The sequence below is a fragment of the Hydractinia symbiolongicarpus genome, chromosome 10 (genome assembly GCF_029227915.1).
Source record: "Hydractinia symbiolongicarpus strain clone_291-10 chromosome 10, HSymV2.1, whole genome shotgun sequence".
Classification (NCBI taxonomy): domain Eukaryota; kingdom Metazoa; phylum Cnidaria; class Hydrozoa; order Anthoathecata; family Hydractiniidae; genus Hydractinia; species Hydractinia symbiolongicarpus.
In genome coordinates this window covers 26,906,806-26,926,335 of record NC_079884.1, presented here as the reverse complement: position 1 = coordinate 26,926,335, position 19,530 = coordinate 26,906,806, and the positions used below count along the sequence as shown (strand labels likewise).

The following is a 19,530-nucleotide window of genomic DNA, read 5'->3' as shown; positions in this document are numbered from 1 at the left end:
ATTTTGCGTGACAGACAGATGTATATGGGTATTATATTATAGACTAGTCGTTGCCCGTGGAAAAATTCACGGGTTTACCCGTCCTTTATATTTACCCGTCGCAACAAAGCGGATAAAAATATATCGCATTTGATATTCGTGTTTCCGTAACATCGTTTTCTAACTCAGCGGGGGGTCCGCGCAGAGACAGACAGACGACGGCTATTATTATAGAGACTAGTCGTTGCCTGTGGAAAAATCCACGGGTTCGCCCGTCCTTTATATTTACCCGTCGCAACAAAGCGGATAAAATATATCGCATTTGATATTCGTGTTTCCGTAGCACGATTTTTTAACTCAGCGGGGGGTCCGCGCAGAGACAGACAAAATACGGCTATTATAATAGAGACTAGTCGTTAGTCCGTGGAAAATCCACGGATTCGCCCGTCCTTTTTATACCGCATTGCGTGCTTCTCGCTATTGCGCAGCTAAGCTACCATTTTGCGTGACAGACAGACAGACGTATACGGGCATTATAATATAGATAGCCGTTAACCCGTGGAAAAATCCACGGGGTCGCCCGTCCTTTATATACCGCATTTCGTGTTTCCGTAACAGAACGCGGCTTTCGCGGACAGACAGACAAAATACGGCTATTATTAAAGAGATTTTTAAATTACGATCAGTTTCAAACGTTTTAAAACAAAGAAAATTGAATCTGTTTATTTGTTTGTAAAACCACACGTAACATCATCGTGGGACAATTACGATCGAAAACAACCAAGGAACATTTTTGGCAGATGTAGTGGCGATATGCAATCTTCACAATATTCACATACGCAAACTATTATTCTCGAAAAATACTTTTAGTATCTTGCATGGCAGATTGGACTATGAGGACACCTCATTGGTGGATGGCATTTTCACAAAAAGTGTCATTCAGAACGATTTTAAAACAAAGTGTGCAAAAAATAAATAGAAGTTGACAAACAAACATGTTTTATTATTTTAACTGTTTTTATTTTTATTTTTTTTAATGTTTTTACAGATGCACATTTTTGAGTGTTAAAAGAAAGAATATTATAAAGTTCAACGACAGATATCAAAGTTTTTGCGATTGCGCGTGTAGCATATTGGTAAACGCAATAACAATCACAAGAAAATTGTCAAAAGCTAAAAATACGAAGTATTATAAAAGTACTGAAAACGGATTTTTTTAATAAAAGCTGGTAGAAAATCCCCTTTTAAAAACTACGTTTTGTAATGGTAAAAAAATAATGATAAAAAAGATGATGACATTTTATTATTCATACTGGCTCCATTTTCAGACAACCATGACGTATTATAATAGAGATAAGCCAAATATAATCCTTCTACGTTTTCTTTATACATCATGTTTATGTTATCTGCTACGGGTCAAGGGGTTCATGTATCGGAAAAAACGAAAAAATAGGTACATCTGTAAAAACAGGTTGAATGGTTTTGTACATTGTATCTTATACACATGTTAAGGTCAGTTTCTCAGTATTTTTTCAAAAAGTTACCCTTAATGGATAGGTATTTTGCTCGATTTTATTCATTCTCAGATGTAAACAGTTCTATTCCTCGCGGGAAAATTAAAGAAAGAAAAGAGAATTTTATCTGACAGCATTTATTAGAAGTTGTATTTACAAAATCGGTGAGTAAAAAAATGGAGGCGACCACACAAACAAGTCATTCTTGTCAAATTTGAACACACTATTGTGATTTCTGAGTGATACGTCTCTGTCGTTGCCTAGAAACACAAAAAAACAAAACATCATAAAAAAAATTCGTAGAAATATGAGAGGTAAAGAACACATTTCATGTCCCACGTCACACGAAGATAAGTAATATTTTGCAAGATCTCGATCAAACTGTTCCTTTTACATGCTCCTCATTATAATATGGCGGGGGATGATGTTTTCATCCCACGCCATGAAATTTTGGTTATATTCAACATATGCAATAAATTTAGCATACATTGTGCACCCAATCTCAAAGAAATAGTTGATTCGAACTTTTATACAATCGCCTTCATGACGATTGGGATGGCAGTTACATTGAGCTTCTTCCCTCCAACAGTCAAGGGAATAAAAAGTCACAAGTTGAGATTTTTTTTTCAAGAAATTAATTTTTCTTACCTAGCTTCTGTTCGAGATGAAGTATACTCAAACCAAAGAATATCTGGTATATTTGAAGAATCCCTTATAAGGAAATACTCGGCTATTTTCCTAGAATCAAATTAACACATGTCAACGACGGAGTGACAAATATGTTCAAAGAGAAAGCAAGTTAGGCAATGAACATTATTCTAAAGAACTAAACGCAGCTCCTGAAAATTTACCACGGGTTCACCATTTTTCACAATTCTTTTTAATTTGAACCACCTTCCATTTCAATTTTATTATCAAAGAGATTCTTTTATTTTAAGCTATTTGTAACTTCAAACACGATATGCAGCTAAAAACAGCATAGTATCAATAGATGAAGTTTCTTCTTACACGGTAAGAAAAAACTGCGAAGAACTCACGTATTAACTATGTCTTGAAAAATAGGAGTGAACAAAGTCTCCACAATATAAAACCAAACAGCACCATTCACAAGCCCAACTACTATTCCAACAATAACTTGTTCCAGTGTGTGGTAATGAAGATATATCCTGACAGAAAAAAAATACAGTTATTGATTTACACTTCACTAATGTTTGCCACTGAACGAATGTGGAAACAGAAAAACCTTACCTACTATAGCAGACTATTACAGAAGCTCCCACAGAAGAAAACGCGATGAGGTGTTGTCTAATATTATCCATAAACTTCTCGTAAACATGCATTTTTAATCTAAAAATAACCTCTCGTGGTTAATTCTACTCGTATGAAAAGTTCTATAGAAAAGATTTTGCAGTACAAACAGTAAAGATTGCACACAAGAAACATACCTGATATAAGCGAAGAATAACATATAAATTGCAAAAAATGACATAAATTGAGCATGACTTGAAGGCATTCCATATTTATTGTACAATTCTTTTCTTTCGTCAGCTATGATGGAAAAAAGTTCAGTATTGTCATAAGGGCGAGATAAAAAGTCTAAACAACGCATGGATTGAATTGTTGCGAAACCAAATCACGAAAGATTAAAATCGTAGCGATAAACTGGATTCTGAAATTTTCATGGAATCAGCGAAAAGTTTATCAAAACAATTAGCTAGCAGAATAATCAATTAACGTATAATTTGTTTCTCCTGTTTTATTCCGCGAGCAATTTTCTTTCAGTGAGAAGATCCCTTTATCAGCAAGGACAAAATAGCGTCACAATTTTTTAATTGAATTAGATTGTTATCAAATGTATAAAAGAATAGATAATATACATAAGGCAGGAAATTTGACATAAGAAAGCGAAACCTGTGATGTCAGAGTGCTTCAAAATAACTTCTTTGCTCATAAATTCATTCATAATGTTAGTAAATTTGTGACCTATTAAATAATACTTGCGTCATTTTAATGAATGCAATATTGTGTATACAACCTGACTAGTAATTTGTTTTCTATCAACATATAAGCTTAAAAAAAAAGACAGTAAGAGACAGAAAGTGAGCGTGTAGGTAAAAACAATATTATTATCAAAGGTACGCAATTTCTTTCAATCTTTATTGCATACCTTTTTTCTTTCTTTCTTAGTATCGACCGCTCCTGCTTGGATAAAATTTATTTTTCAGGGAAAAACAGTATTAAATGCACAATAATCTGCCTTTCTTATATTTTTTTTTATTATTTCATATCTCGTTCGTACAAAACGCAAAAAGAAGATAAAGAGATGCTATATAGACCTGTTAATTTCCTTATGAAAATATTATTTGTGCGTCATAATCCTAAATACGCCAAATTTTTTTGTAAGAGGTCCAAGTATTCACCCAATTTGACAGTTGACGAACTATAATTATAGATGGCCTTACACAAAAATAACAATAATAAAACCTGAAGCTATTTTCGCTTTTTTGATATCATTTTCCTGAGCAGTATTTGCTAGAATAGTAATGTGACTTGTATAAGACACTTTTAGCTTTAGTCAGTTCACTTGCTTCTTTCAAAGTTATCTATATTTCGAAATGATTTGATTTATATCTCGTTGTTAATAGATGAGCCTAACTGCGTTAGAACGCCTTTTTAGTGGTAAGTCATAGTATATTTCTCTTGTTCATTAAAAAACGATCCTTTCTTTTTTATATTTTGGGGTCCTCATTGTCTGTGCCCATACATAGGAAAAACAAAAAAGTATTTTAGAACTAAAAAAATAAGAACTCAAGGCTTTAATTAAGAATATAATAAAAACTTTTTTAGGATTTATTAAAAATTATACATTTTCTATCCAAAGATTTAAAAACAGATACGTTTTTTGTGTATTAAGTGTCTGAAGTGTGTATTTAACAGTATGTGAAATGAGCAGGGGCTTGAACATAATTTGAAGCTAAAGAAATAAAAAATTTAAGATGATTTTGCAGACACCCAAGCAATAAACAACACATGGTAACCAAACGCAAACACTTTAACTGGACATGTTTTTTTATTTTTACTAAACTTTTGTTTGGTTAATGACATTAAAACAACTGTTTTAACTATGTTTGGTAAAACAAACAAAAACTTACGTCCACATGGTCTTGGTGACTTGATGCTATACTTTAAACCCATATTGACAATTTCATTTATGAGAATCCCACCAAAAAATGCCATCTACAATTATTAAGTTGATCAGGCATAACAATGGTAATAACATAACATAAAGGTTGCATTGAAAGAAAGTTGATATTTCTATGTAAACAAAACACATATCTTCATGATAGAACTGAAACCATTTAAGACATGAAAAAACAAAAACACAGACATGACTAATATGAAAAAAAAAACTTACTAAAGAATTGTCTTAATCTAAAAAATTAAGTTGATTCCTGGATACAGTAAGTTAATATTTTTTATTTCTTTTTCTGCTATCTGGTTTCGTTGATGAAACCTTATGCTGACATTGTGACATGACAACAACATTCTATGATACATCTGTTTATATACAGAAACATACTAACCGATTATAACTAAAGAAACAAGTATTACCGTGTGCAACTCTCGTCTGAAGAGGATTAAAGTAACAAAGGATACTAGAATAAAAATTGGTAGCATGCTACTCCAAGCCAACACCTTTCCAACAAGATCACCTAAATATGAAATAGCTTTCATACATAAACACTCTCTACAATCCTTATGAGCTCATTAGCCACATAGAGAGTTTTTTAATTTTTTAGTTCCAAATTGTTAAAAAGTTATGCAATTATAAGTTAAAGCAAGATAGTGAATGCTTAACCTGCTTTTCACGATCTGGTTTAGTTACATTAACATATCTTAAGTAACTCTCTCTAATTCTAGTTTTCAGGACCAATAATATCTTGAATCTAGTATATTAAATTATTAATTGACAGAAATATCATATTCTAAACTAAACTAAACTAAACTAAACGTTGAACTAAATGTTATATTTTTTTATTCATCATCATTCAGCTTAATGTTCGGGTTGGACGGGGTATATTAATGACCTCTTCCAATCTGATCTAGACCGTGTTAGATCTAAACTCAACTTCCTCTGTATTAAGTCTGTCCTTATAACCTCCTGCAAGTCTTTCTCGGTCTGCCTCTGGGCTTTGCGCCAGGAACTATCAAGTCTCAACACTTTCTCACCCAATTATCCCCCTCCATTCTTCCGAAGTGCCCCAGCCAATTTAATCTCTTATCTGGATAACATCTTTTATTCTACGGATACTTAGCCTGCTTCTTAGCTCATCTGAACTCTTTCTGTCTCTCAGACTGGCGTTAGACATCCACCTAACCATTCTCATATCATTCCTTTCTAAATTATTTATTATTTATTTATTAATTTTAATATTAATTTATTATTAATTATTAATGTTTTTCTGCAAACACTCTACTGCATGATAAAATAAACGGGGAAACCTTAACAGGAAAAAATAATATTGGTCCATAAACATTAATGCTGTTAATAAGGAACTTGTATACAAGACACAATCTTAGAAACAAGTGGACAAGTTTTCTGTCGAAACATCATCCTGATAAACAACACTCAGCTGACACCAAAATACATGAAATACCACTGGTAACGAAATACCTTTGCCTGAGGTGTGCAGTAAACAAAATAGATTTTTCGATGAAATTTATAGAAAGTATCTTTCAAAGGTACTTTTACACAGTCTTGATCAGTTCATATGAAGAATAATAAAAGACAACTTTAGTAGGTACAAGGTTGGAGTTTCAATGGTTCCTTGATGACAGTGGTCTGAAATTGTTATTAGTTGAAATGAAACTCGTCATTGATAGGCAGATTTTATTTTAAGGAGAAAGTCATAAGAGGACTCATTTGATAAGAATGTGTAAGAACAAGTTGCAGTTTCTTTCTTCAAGTTCACAAGTAAAGTGAATATTTGGACAAAAATTGTATATAGACAAGAAATGATGAAGTCTCTTGTTGAATTTAAAATCTTAAGTATAGTCCACATTCTTTTCCAAATTAGAGATTTCTCATGCACAGTTTATTAAGAGATGTATTTCAAAAAAGCAACATGCTAAATGTTAGTAGCCTAAGACTTGACAAAGAGGGCTACTCATTCCAACCTAATCGATTGATTTGTAATATTTGTCAAAAAAGAATGCTACACTATTCACTCTTTTGGGATAGATACTTTACAAGATTTCTATCACTATTTTTTATTTTTTTAGTTTCACGAAAGCTTAAGAGCTTTTTAGGCTTGTTGCTGTCTGCCTTCTTTGCCGTGTCTTGATTATCCAAAACGTTTTAGCGATCCTTTCCACTTTGCCGGTAACCAAAAAAGTTCCAGACAGATTCACGCTAACTAGGCACAAATTTATTTATTTATTCTTTGGACATTAACGTTAGATTAGCATTTCACATAAAGCTAAAAATGGTAGCATGCAAGTAAAAAACGAGAAGTCTTCAACCAATGTTTTAAAAGAAAATGCGGTGGAAAAGGCTGTTTTCAGGAATTTCAAACATGGAATTTCAAAGTTTTCCCTAGGGACGCCACCCTGGGACGTCCTCCAAATGATCCTCCAGAAATTCCAAATTGAGGCCTAGCGGTCTTAGGTGTGTGCAGATCCCTTGTTATTCTAGTGATATCTTGATTTCAGGAAAAACCATAAAACCCTGTTGATTTTTTGAAATGGCTGCTTGTAAGTGGTACACAATAGCAAAATCCATCTTGTTTAAAGCAAAAAGTACAGTATTTACTTTATCATTTCTGCCTCTATTTAATAAACCCACCTTTCTGGTATCACAGTGGTAAACTTTTTAGTTTACCAATTCTTCATTTATAAGAATTACATGTAGCAAAGTCTTTTTCACCATCTTTTTCACCCAACAGAGGGCTTTTTATGTCCCAAAGTGTTGTTCTATAGCAAAGCAAGCAAAACTCAACGAAAGACGTGATCTGATTTCTATACAAAATAGTCTGTCTCAACAGAGTGCAGTACCTAGTTCGCAATATCAAAACAGAATACAGGTCCTAGGGATGAAGTTTAGAGCTTATTTTTTTTGTGCATTGCAAACCAACTTTACATTTCTTTTTCAAACCCTGAGTGGTATGGAAAATGTCTTATTTAACATGGATGAAGTTGTTTGCAAGTGATATCATTTTGCAAGAGGTATTATACAAAATCAATTTAAACTGGCAAGGTAAAGCGCTAACTGAGGAACTTGTGTCTGAGTTCTCAGTATAGCATAATTGTGGGATCCTGTGTTTGAACGTGCATCTTGATAAGTCACACTGTTCAAATAAAATCCACACTTTTTACAGGGTATACTGTTTACTGGTCAGAAACTTATGAGTCATGTGTTTAGAAGGGACCAGCAATAACACAAGTTCCTCATCTGCAGTAGCTTTTTAACAGGAAGGAATCAGGTTTTTTGCCAGAAATGCAGAAACAATTTTTATAGGGAACGAAAACTAAGCTTCATTCTCGCACAAGACTTTTTTTAAATAAGGGGCAACTTCCATACTCATGTTGCAACACCCATCAGAAATAGGTCGGAAATTGTTTTGCGTTAGGAGTTCTCAAAAAGGCCTGATTCGAAACAATTTGCTTCATAAATATATAGTTAGTAAAGTCACACAATTCTGTAATACTTTGAAAGTTTCTTTATTTGTAGACAAGTCAACAAAATTGATTGCACTGTTTTATATTTCTGGCATAATTCGGGCAAGTTTGGAAATTATCACACAAGAGCACAAATTTATTCCAAAAGTCACCTAAGTTCAGGCATTTTTGGCGAGTCAGCAGTCTTTCAACCATTACTATTATTTTAATGGCAATATAGAAAACTGTGACTTTCCGTTTTGAGTTATCTTAGGTGCTATGGCAAGCCAGCTAAAAGGGTAAACACCTAATCAGGCTTTGGTGGCCTTTTTAGATCATTCACCTATTTAGGTTAATATTTAGCCAGATATTTCTATGAATAACACAAATCTATGTTAAAGCTGTTCTGTGATTTACAATGATTTTAACATAATTGCATTGGTAAGTTTTTAATGGGATTGTTTACCAGTTCTCAGATATAAGTTGTCATGTGATATTGCTCCGTGCTCACATTTGGATAGGGTAAAACATGGATTTTTTACGAGCAAACCTTCACTTTATGCACTTTAAAATGTAGCCACTTGGCGAAGATTAACCAGTATTTAAAGCATAATAAAGATTTGAACCCAGAAAAGAAAGGTATCCTTGAATGATCCAATCTTAAATTTATGATGGTTTTACCATATTACCGGCATGTTTAGAGCATGCTTACCCCTGTATATAATAGCGGCTGTGATAACAAATCATTTGTATCTGGCCTGTGATTGGCTCACACAGTATCATAGTATCGCGACTGCAAATTAGGACAACACTTGGGCCAACTACTGTCTCGAATTGCGGTAGCTTGGTTCAGTTCCTCAACCTACTTTTGTTTCTGCATTATAATCTTTTGGCCAATAGAAACCCCGAAAAATAAACTTAAAAATTTAATTTGGAACTGGGGTGTACTTCAGGGGTTCTTTTACTACTAGATTTCAAATTAAATTTCTCCCCCGTACTAAGCTATATGCGGGCACCTTTAATCGTCATTGAGGGCTATAACAATAACGGAAATAAAATAAAGCTACCTTCAGGGTATAAAACATATGTTAATGAAATTGGTTTCCAGGAAGCAGCAGTATTGCCCAAGTAATTTTCAAGCCATGAGTATGAAGAAATATCTTTTACACAAAAAACATTCTTTTCCACGCTGGCGGCCATATTCTCAAAACTATTAGCACGGGTACGAAATGTGTATAAACAGAATTTGTGCTAGAGCCGTCTACCGTACAGTTTATATTATGATTTTAGCAGTGGTTACACGCACCTTATATTCATTAAAACTTGTACAGGGATATTTTATTAGAATATGTAAAAACATAGTTGTCTTCGCCGCAGATAATATTTTATTACTTTAAGTCACCAGACGCTAGTTTTAAAGCACCGCGGTGAAGATGATCGTGGAGATGCATCTGATTTTGTAAACAAAAATAACAGCCACAAACTATATAATATATATAGCTGTAGTTTTCGCTACCCTGTGAAATGAATTTTCTGAAAAATTAAATTTATGTTTGTGCTTTTCGCGATATGGTTTAAATGCCACTGTCGCATTTTGCGAAAGTATGTCTCGCGAATTTTTGTCAATTCCTATGAACCCACCCTTCTTGCTTACTTCTCTTCTAATTTAAAAACACTTCTCTAGCTATATATGACCTAAACTGTTCTCTCCTGTATTTTGACACTTTCCTTCCGAATTTTGACACTTCTCCTCAGCACTTAACACTTGCATGTGGTCTGAAACTTTCTCTTCCATATGCTGGCAACCATATTTTTGACACTATTTGCGCGGGTGCGAAATGTACATAAATAGAATTTGCTCAGTCTTATTTCATTTGTGCTAGGGCCGTCTACCGTACAGTTTATATTACGATTTAGCGATGGTTACATGCAACTCAAATTTATGTATAACAAAAATAATAGCCACTATCATAGGAAGCAAGCTTTTTGCCTAGTTTTTACTAGACAAAAAGCTTGCTTCCTATGATAGCAAATATAATGAAAAAAGAATTAAAATTGATTTTATAAAGCAGTAGGTAAATTCACCACTGTTTAAAAAATTATTATCAATCATTCAACTGCATCATCGTGGTTAAATTAATTTTGTTTGAAAAAAGGCACCTGTGATTGAATTAATTCTTAACCTAATTATTTATGCAAGGCCCTTTTTTAAAAAAAAATATGGAAAAAAAAACATATGTAAATTCTTGACACTGTATTTACATTTAAAATCTGCAGCATGTAGTTTTTTCTCATGAACTTTCCTGCTTAGTTATCATTATTACCATCTTCAGCACCACCACTCTTAACTTAACATCTGTTTCCATTCTATAATAGCATGGGTTGGGTGGGGATTATACCCCTTATGCCCCTTATATGACCTTTCAATCTAATCTAGACCATTCCTATCAATAAAGGGAGAGTGATCGCTCTTGCTAACGCAAAGACTTGCCCAATTCTGAGAAATGAGAAACTAGCTGAGCCATTATTTGCTCCCCTAGTTCCACAAACATTTTGTCTGGCTGAGCAATATCAATTCATCTCACATGGAAATCAATGTTATCTTTCATATTATTTGAAGTAAAAAATAACCAAAATGTGTAAAAAATATTAAGATTTAAAAATGGATATAAAAGATTTTGTAATAAAATATGTAATAAAATATTTATAAACTCAATCTAAACCCAATCTAAATTATTGTAACCTTGGGTGAGCGATTTATTGCTCGGCTGTTATATTTGTATTGATAGGCTTGCTAGGTTATTTGTTTTTTAAATCTATTTTCTCTGCTTCAAGCCTGTCTAGATTATCTTTTGCTAAGTCTTTCTCAGTCTACCCTGTAACTATCAAAGCTCTACACTTTCTTACCCAGTTAACCCCTCCCCCACTATTTTTTCTGAATGTCAGCAAGTCAATCTTTGCTAACCATTCTCATATCATTCTTTCATAAACAGTCAAGATCTTTTTGCTTCACTGCCCATGTCTTACTACAGTACAACAGTTAATTGATACTTTTTACACACGCCTAAACCAACCAATCTCCACCTCAATTGACAAGACTCTATTAGTCAACCAAAAAAAATAACTTTCTGGATTATTCCCTAGCAGAATCATTCTGCATGCAGTACTTCGACTAACACACCTCTCATTACTATCACCTAATTCGTTAAGGTTAAAATTTAACCTTTGATAAAAAATTTCCTAAAATAAAAATTGCTAACAGGCTATAAAAAGAAGAAATCGTTTAAAAGAAAGTCCTATTTGTAACAAGAGATCAATGGAAATCAATGGTACACAATCCTCCAAGACCACAACTATAAGATGGTTTGTTTAGTTTTTGTAAGCAAATTTTTTTTCATTTTGTACAGATGCTCATGATAATTATGTTGTTTATATAATGCCAAAAAGCATTGATCAATTTATAGCTTGTTTGTTTATAAGTAACAACAGATTTAAATAACTGAATAGTTTTTAAAAATACTTCGTGTTGTACATGTACTGATAATCATGAGATATGTTGGCCTGTGCAAGTATGAGGATGCACTATTTATGATTAGATGTGGTATAAAAGTAAAGAAGTCAAATTTAATATGTCTGCTGGACTGTTAAATTTTAATTTGCAGTAGATCAACGTCTGTTAATTAAATAAAAAAAACACTCCTAATTTATTACTTTCCCATAAATGTTTTTGTTACATAACATTTTTAGAAAATGCATGCAAAAATGAGAAGAAATAAAGTGAATCTGATTGGATTTTGCATTATCTTCATGGCTATGGAATTATCGCATTCTGTGTACCAGTCTGTTACATATCCTTCTATCATTTGGGATCCTTGGAATCCACTGTACGTATTTTTATGTCTGCTGCTTTGCAGAAACAATCCATTCTCATTTGAGGCCTTTTTTAAAGAATTTTAACTTAACTCTTATAGGTTTGCATGTGATGTTCCAAAGATATCTGTTAGGCTTGACGATAGTATTAACTTTAATTGTCCATCAAAAGAGCTTCAAAGTTTTTTGCAAAAGGGAACTACTCTTAGCAATGTATATGAAAATATTTATTTTATTGATACAAATAAAAATATGTATGACAGCTGTAATGCCACAGGTTAGTATTATTTATTGCAAATTTGGTATAAATATTTAATATAAGTGTAAAGGACTGAATAAACTTGTATGATATTACTGAAATATATCTTATAATATCAATATAAGTTCTTAAAATATGTTTAGAATATGGTTATAATTTCTTATAATATAGCTATAATATGTATAATTTCAACATCTGGCATGTGTTATAACCTAAAAATTTGCTGCATGGCTATAAAATTTGAATAAAATCAAACAGGTTTGATTTTAATAATATTGTTGGTGATCTGGTTTCGAATACCTTTTGTTTGTGTGACTATACATCTATTATCTGCTAGCGTTGTTGTGGCAATGATTATATGAAAATAAAGGAAGTTATAAAAAGGAAGTTAAAGGAAGTTATAACAAATTATAAGTATATTGTAGAAAAATTATAACTGTATTATAGAATATATTTAATGATATTATACAATTGTATCCTAATCTTAAGAAAGTTGTGATTGTTTTTATTTATAAAGGAACCTTTTTCAATAAAGAACAATTGATTTCTTTGTTAGGTGGTATCATGTTGTTAAATTGTACGTACACGAACGGTGATCCATCATCCAAAACTTTAAGTTTTCGTCAATTTTCGTTCCCTGGTATGCCTACGTTTACAGCTGGGAAAACTCATTATATTATTGGTATGGTACTGATATTTTCTGCCTAATTATTAATGAAAATGTGTTATATTCTTGGTATAATTACTTTGTGGCCTCTGATATAAATAAACTATTATGATTTTTTGCTTATACTTAGACAATTATCAAGCTTTTAAAAGTTTGTTTCCTGATTAAAATCATTTTATGCTATCCAAAGTGAACTTGTCAGGCAACAACATTAAACCTTACGAAACCTGGTAAGGTTGTAAACAAATTTTCAAAGAGGTTGTATAACATCTCTCTATAGAAACTCATTTTTAAGGTGTGAAGTAACATCCCACTAACTAAACTAACTACTCAATAACTAGAATTTATAATCGACTATGCTATGCAAGATGACAAGTCCTGACCAGAAACAAAGCCCAGGTATTTTTTATGGCTGCTTGTGTGTTTTTTCGTATTTTTAAATAATAAAAGTATATGAACTGTAGCTTTGTATAACATTTATGAATTATATTGCATATAGGAACTGGCTTTCGTACTAAAGAGAATCTTGCTAATATGGTTGGTGGGAGTTGTTCAAAAAGTGGAGCTAAGGGTGAACATAAATTACGACTCGAGATATATGTTTGCACTGAAGATGATATAAAGAGTGGGACATGTGACTCATGTAAAACTACAGGCTGCTACTACAAGGGTATATACTTTCTTTATAACTGCTTCACCTTTTTTAATTGCTAAAACCAATAAGAATACTTTATTTTTCTTAGGCTGTGGCACTGTGAACTGTACAAATTGGTCATATTTGAATGGCAGCAATATGATAGTGGATGAATCTGGAGACAGATGTTCACGGTTGCTTTCCAGAACATGCTCAAATGTGCTCACAAGCACATCTACTGTTGAGTATAAGAAGGAACAAACAACTTGTGGCATTGTGACAGGTATGTGTGACAGGTATGCTAAAGAATCAAGAGGAATTTTAAAAAAAAATATTTTTTTCTTAATTCGAACTAGTTTTGCTTATATGCACCTTTTTAAAAATTGACTTTTGGCACTTAGATTTTTCATAACATTTAAGTAGACTCTCCATAACATAAGTAGTTTTGTTTTGTTAATGAATTGTAAAATGTAAGCACTACTTTACAAAAAAGAAACCTCAGTGAAAAGTAAAACAGAAGGAGAGACATATTTTTCCTGTATGCTTTAAGTTTTGATTATTTTGTTGTTTTTAACAAAATTCAGAAGTGCTTGACCTAGTTTTTTTGCAAAGATTAATTAAGTGTTAATTTAACACTTGATTAATTAAGTTTAAGTTTTAATTTACTTTATTCTGTGTTCTGAAGTTTTTTTTACAAAAATCAACTGTATACTACTTCTTTTTTGAGCATTAACTTTTGAGAAGTGTTAAAATACACACTTTTCTTAAAACATTTTTTTCTTTTTTGCAGTTAAATTGGTATGATTCAGAAAGCATCTTGTACAATCAGCCTAATTATTTTTGACAAAAACATTCCTTTTAGTAAAACAAGGCTTTATTTGAAAATTTGAAAGTTTTTGCGTTGCCTGGTCTAGGGTTTCAGCAACAACCTGGTTGGTTGGTTGGTTGGGATTTTATTTAATTTTTTTATTGAAGCTTCCATATCTACTACTTCTATGAATTTTTTTAACAGTTCAAGAGAATATGCTAACTAAGAGGCCTTTCAATAAATAATATATAAATAAAGTTCTTGCGTGTTAAACTTGCATTAAAGTGGCTTTATGTGAATTAGTTCAGGTTAATTTTGTGAGTTAATTTTTATTTCCATGTCCCACTTGGGCGAGTGAGAAGAAAGCTTTTGCCTTAAACTCTATTGTCAAGTTCTTTTTCCCATAGTAAAATCATTCTATATATGGCACTATTGTGTATATAATCAAGCAATGGCAAACAAATAATTTTAAGCCTAAGAACACTTCCAAGCATAATTTTTTTGAAATTTCCCAATCAAAACATTATTTTTCAAAATACATTTTTTTTCCTTACCGTATTCTTTTTAAAGTGGTGGCATTTTGTATTTTTAGGTAAAAAGAATTGCTCTCAATGGTTTTCTACTAGTGGCTCTTATGTTGACCAGTCTGAAAAGAAATGCATAAGTATTATGCAAAGAACATGTGTACACCCTGTTTTTGGTAACAGTACTGAATTCAAGAGTGTTGAGGGCAAATCTTGTGTTTTTCCTACTGAAGGAGGGCTAATAACAGGAGGTTATGTGAACTATTTAACTTCAATTTATCAAAAGTTCTTTTCCATTGATACTTCTCTAATGGTAGTCTAAGAATGAAATACACTGCCACAACCTATATTATTTGCTAATTTTAGAGATTTGATAACTGTTGTTTTTATTATAGCTAAACAAACGGGTAAAGTTGGATCCTCTGATAAAACGTTGATGTATGTTGTGATAGCTGCTGTAACTTCTTTGACTTGTGGTATTATTTTTGGTGCTTGCGGACATCATAAACTTCACTCACGAAATTGCAACTACAAGGAGAAAAATGGAAATAAAGTTTTAGATGGAAGAACAGGTAATTCATTTAAGACAAAATCCAGAATGTCTAAGGTTTAATAGTGACTTTATTTTTTTGGGGGGTTCTATGTTTTTAGTCAACTACTTAACAGTTATGTTTCTTAGAAAAAGGCGATGGATTTGTAAACAAAGGTTATCGTGAAAGTGTGTCAGCCCCAGGCACTGATGCCCCATCTATTCATTATGACACAGTGCAAGAAAAGGTTGGAGGGGTACGATCTACATTTGGATGATGTAAATGACAGTTTGGAAGATGTAATGATGGTACTTTCACCAAAATCAAATCTTTGTAGTAACAAAAATTATATAACAAAAAAATGGCTGCACTGATTTCCATAAATGATGTGTGCATATAACAATTGTTTGTTATTTTCAAAACATATCATATTTAAATTCTATAACTATTAAACGTCTGGTAATTTTTCCTGCAGTCTATAGGATTGCTAAAATTAATTCAGTTTTTTAGGGTAACTGACCTTGAAGGAAAATCTTTTTCTGTCTCTCTGTCTGTATGTCTGTCTGCACTAAATTTACAAGTTTTTTATTTGTAAGATTATTTCAGGATAAATTTAATTGGACTATAAATTTAATACAGTTTTATATAAATTTTTATTCTAGTTACCATAATTTGGATAGGGGAGTTATGATGTTATTTCTGATAATGCTATTGTGATTTTTAACTATTGTATTTTAAATTATTGTAAAAGAAATATTAAAAAAACGTTGGATTAGTAAGAGAAAATACTTTATCTAAATTGAGAAATCGTGTCGAAAATAAAAGATTCTCAGTGAACAGCAGCCCTAAGTCATGCTAAGATGAATCACCCTTTTTTAGATTGTTTTAATTAAAAATGTTGTGACTGCTACCTAGCAACTAAATGGTTTATATAATATTAAGCATTGGTTGTAATCAAGAGCATACTTGACTGCATCATTAATATCATTAACATGTGATTATAACTCACTGTGTTTAATTATTTTTGACTCAGAAATACACAGTAAGGCATGTATGTTGTCATATATTGTTGTTTGATTTTCTTGAATATTGAGTAGAAATTTTTTTTTATTTGTGTCTCAATTTTTAGGCAAGGTAATTTTCATTAATTTGTTTTAAGTGATTGTCTAAGATGTTTTTAAAATGATACAAGGCTTTAAACATCCGCATAAATAACATTAAACTGATATACAGTACTTTCAGATCATATGACTAACTATTACAATGTGGTTTTGACTTAAATTATTTTAAAGTTAAAAGCATATTACGAATGTATAATATGTTTTATTGTTACTTGTTTTTGAAAGGGGGCATGATTCTCAGGGTGCAAGATGTTTTAAATACTACAACAGGAATAGGTACACAACACAAAATAATTTTTTTTATACAAACTGTTTTTAGGGAAACTAATGATGATATATTACATATAATGAATCAAATCACGACAGCAAAACACAAATTGATATTCACACTTTTGGTATCAAGTTTATGTCTGACGTCTGGTTATAGTACTCAAGATTTACCATCTATTGTTGTACATTCTCGAAACCCTGTGTATGTCGCCTTTTTCTTCTTGTTGTGTTGTTTATTATTTAGCAGCATACGTCTTTTAGTTTTGTTAGGGGTTGCTTATGACACATGGAAGTATTGTTTAAATTTATCATGTTTGGCACTTTAATATGTGGGATGTTTAATGATAAAGCATAACTCATTTCTTTGTGTTTATGTTAGAATTTTACTTATAAAATAATATCTGTTTTTACCTTTAATTTCTATCTGCTTTAGCAAATACAACTGATTTTTTTTCTGGCACAAAATCTTTTCTTTACATTTGTGTGTTTAGGTTTGCTTGTCAAGACCAGACAATCCATGTAAAAGTAGACGACAAGATAAATTTTGTTTGTCCGAGAGCTGATCATCAGGCTTATGCCAATTATCAGGACACTTATGAAAATTTCTATTTCTTGGATGAAGACAAGAAAGCATATGATACCTGCAATGCAACTGGTAAGATTTAGATTAACAATAATGTTAATTCAATAAAAAACAGTATTTTCTTAGTAATAGGAGGGGATCAAGCGATTAAAAGTTCTGTCAGAATTTATGTATTATGTATTGTACCCTAAAATACTATTATGTGTTTGAAACTTTTTTTATTTTGTGTATAAAAACATCAAGAGTGGGTGATTTCATTTTGCTGGAATTTGTGCAGTATAAAACATTTAAAAAATGAAATGATTACACACATTTTCGATTCCAATAAATACGGTAACAGTGATTTTGTGAAAACAAATCGAAGTCATAAAAGTAACGTATTTTTGCATAAAATTATTAGTAATTATTTGGCTTTGACATGGAACAGCATAATGTAAAAAATTCTTTGTTTGGAGTTAAAAAAAATGTACCAAGCAAGTTTTCTAATTCCTTGCAACATTTATATGCTTGCAAAAGGTCAGAAGAACAATGCTATTTTTACATTTTGCAACAGTGCAAATTCTGATATTCTGGTTTGCCTTGGCCGTTTTTTTTTAACTCTTTTTTAATATATTTAGGCTGTGAACTCTTTACTCACTGTGAGCATAAAACTGCACAAAGAAACTACACCCATGCTACAAATGTTAATTTGCAATTGCAATTTTTTTGATTTTTGAAAGCATTATTTAGGTGGTGTGAAATTGTTAAATAGAATAGCATAACACATTGCTTCATTGTAGGAAGGAACCTATAGCAAATATATACTTTAGGATTACATTAAAACACTAAACGAAGAGAAAATTTATCTTTTCTCTATAACGATTGTAAAACCAAGGGTCATTTATTTCATTTTGCCAACAAACAGTTAAAGTTTTTTTACTAAAAGACTTATATTGAAAGAATAAACTATTCTTTTTTAAAAAAACATAGGAGAATGTGCAGAATATTTATTTCTAGTAGCATATTTTTCATTGTATTAAAAATAAAACAAGTTCCTCAATAGCTTGTGGCAAAAAGTAATGCTGAAATAGTCTTTGCATGTGATTATTGTGTAACATTTTTCTTTCAAAAAAGAAAAATAGATTTGAAATAATTTTTTCAAATCTTTTTTTTTTTCTGTTAACAGTTAAGAATTTTAAAATAATATACTTTCTATGAATACATGCAATACAAAAATAATATTAGAATTATGCTCCATAATAATATTGGAAGTTGTAAAACCACAAGAAGACACAAATCAAGATTTTTGTCTTCTTGTGGTTAAAATAATAATAATAAATAAATAAACTTCAATGTTTAAATCATTCAGTAAAGAAGAAGATAAAAATAGCTCTAAAATAGCTTTTCAGGTAAACATCACAATTTTTCAAGAGAGATGTGCACATCTCGATAGCATTTGTGTGGGTGTGAGCGCATGCGATAGTATACATCTCATGGAATTTTCTAGTGAGTGATCCATCTACAAATCTTTTTGAGCCTTGTACACCATGTGGCAAATCAACAAAATATGTAGGAACCAAGTTGATGTTTGTTCAATAATGGCAGGGTACATCATAATTATCATTTTTTTTGGAACTAAGATTTAAAAATTAAAAAAAATTTTATGCCATTTTGTTTTCGTGATATATAAAAATGTTTTTTTGTTAGTTCTCCTTTAAAATGTGATTAACACCAATTTGTTTTTTTTTATTGATATCATGTCTAAAAGTAAGTTTCCCAGCGTACAGACAGTGTATTATATAAGAAGATAAATCATCAGCATTACAAAATTTCAAAAAGTAGGCACCTATATTTTTTAATTTCAGGTGGTTGGAAATTTTTGAATTGTAATGAAAAATCACGTAGTCATTGGCTTATCGTATTTCGTAATATAGTATTTCCTGACCAGCTGCAGTTTTTTCCAGGTCACACATATTATTTTATTGGTAAGTTTTTCTCTCTTCAAACCAACATTACCAGTAAGAAGGTTAACTAATTGGAAGTTTGATTACCTTAAAGAACATCAATTCTGACCACTATATAAACTGCTAAATATGCCTGTAGTAGCCTGCTCCATAAGTCAGTTAGTCAATGAT

The 19,530-nt window shown here is 31.5% G+C and overlaps 2 protein-coding genes across 8 annotated transcripts; one reads left to right on the top strand and one right to left on the bottom strand.

Moving 5' to 3' along the window:
• Positions 1 to 1,614: 1,614 nt before the first annotated feature.
• Positions 1,615 to 9,396, bottom strand: LOC130613232 (dolichyldiphosphatase 1-like). Of its 2 annotated transcripts, XM_057434570.1 has the most exons (9): positions 9,218 to 9,396; positions 5,106 to 5,206; positions 4,646 to 4,730; positions 3,405 to 3,476; positions 2,939 to 3,041; positions 2,742 to 2,840; positions 2,531 to 2,659; positions 2,142 to 2,231; positions 1,615 to 1,753 (listed from the first exon to the last, which is right to left on the bottom strand). In XM_057434570.1, exons 1-9 carry the CDS (start codon positions 9,348 to 9,350, stop codon positions 1,717 to 1,719), a joined length of 849 nt encoding a protein of 282 aa, XP_057290553.1. In that variant the 5' UTR covers positions 9,351 to 9,396; the 3' UTR covers positions 1,615 to 1,716. The 2 variants fall into 2 exon arrangements, with proteins under 2 accessions (XP_057290553.1, XP_057290554.1); XM_057434571.1 differs by lacking the exon at positions 3,405 to 3,476 and having other exon boundaries at positions 9,218 to 9,392.
• Positions 3,961 to 17,467, top strand: LOC130613228 (uncharacterized). 6 transcript variants are annotated; one of them, XR_008975630.1, is made up of 10 exons: positions 10,260 to 11,528; positions 11,898 to 12,034; positions 12,122 to 12,297; positions 12,836 to 12,961; positions 13,446 to 13,616; positions 13,690 to 13,863; positions 14,981 to 15,163; positions 15,308 to 15,484; positions 16,883 to 17,035; positions 17,325 to 17,467. XR_008975630.1 is itself a non-coding variant. In XM_057434566.1 (9 exons), the coding sequence occupies exons 2-9, from the start codon at positions 11,901 to 11,903 to the stop codon at positions 15,717 to 15,719; spliced, it is 1,269 nt and encodes a 422-aa protein (XP_057290549.1). In that variant the 5' UTR covers positions 3,961 to 4,172; positions 11,898 to 11,900; the 3' UTR covers positions 15,720 to 16,496. The 6 variants fall into 6 exon arrangements, 5 of the variants coding, with proteins under 5 accessions (XP_057290549.1, XP_057290548.1, XP_057290550.1 ...); XM_057434566.1 differs by lacking the exons at positions 10,260 to 11,528; positions 16,883 to 17,035; positions 17,325 to 17,467 and adding exons at positions 3,961 to 4,172; positions 15,592 to 16,496; XM_057434565.1 differs by lacking the exons at positions 10,260 to 11,528; positions 16,883 to 17,035; positions 17,325 to 17,467 and adding exons at positions 4,782 to 4,954; positions 15,592 to 16,496.
• Positions 17,468 to 19,530: the final 2,063 nt, after the last annotated feature.

Excerpts from the sequence above, each read along its gene's own strand:
- LOC130613232 (XM_057434570.1), bottom strand. The coding sequence starts at position 9,350 with ATGGCCGCCAGCGTGGAAAAGAATGTTTTTTGTGTAAAAGATATTTCT. Across the intron at positions 4,731-5,105 it reads TCAGACGAGAGTTGCACACG|ATGGCATTTTTTGGTGGGAT; the intron begins GTAATACTTGTT and ends TAATAATTGTAG. Across the intron at positions 3,042-3,404 it reads GAAGCACTCTGACATCACAG|CTGACGAAAGAAAAGAATTG; the intron begins GTTTCGCTTTCT and ends TTTCCATCATAG.
- LOC130613228 (XM_057434563.1), top strand. Across the intron at positions 13,864-14,980 it reads AACTTGTGGCATTGTGACAG|GTAAAAAGAATTGCTCTCAA; the intron begins GTATGTGTGACA and ends TTGTATTTTTAG. Across the intron at positions 15,164-15,307 it reads AGGAGGGCTAATAACAGGAG|CTAAACAAACGGGTAAAGTT; the intron begins GTTATGTGAACT and ends TTTTTATTATAG.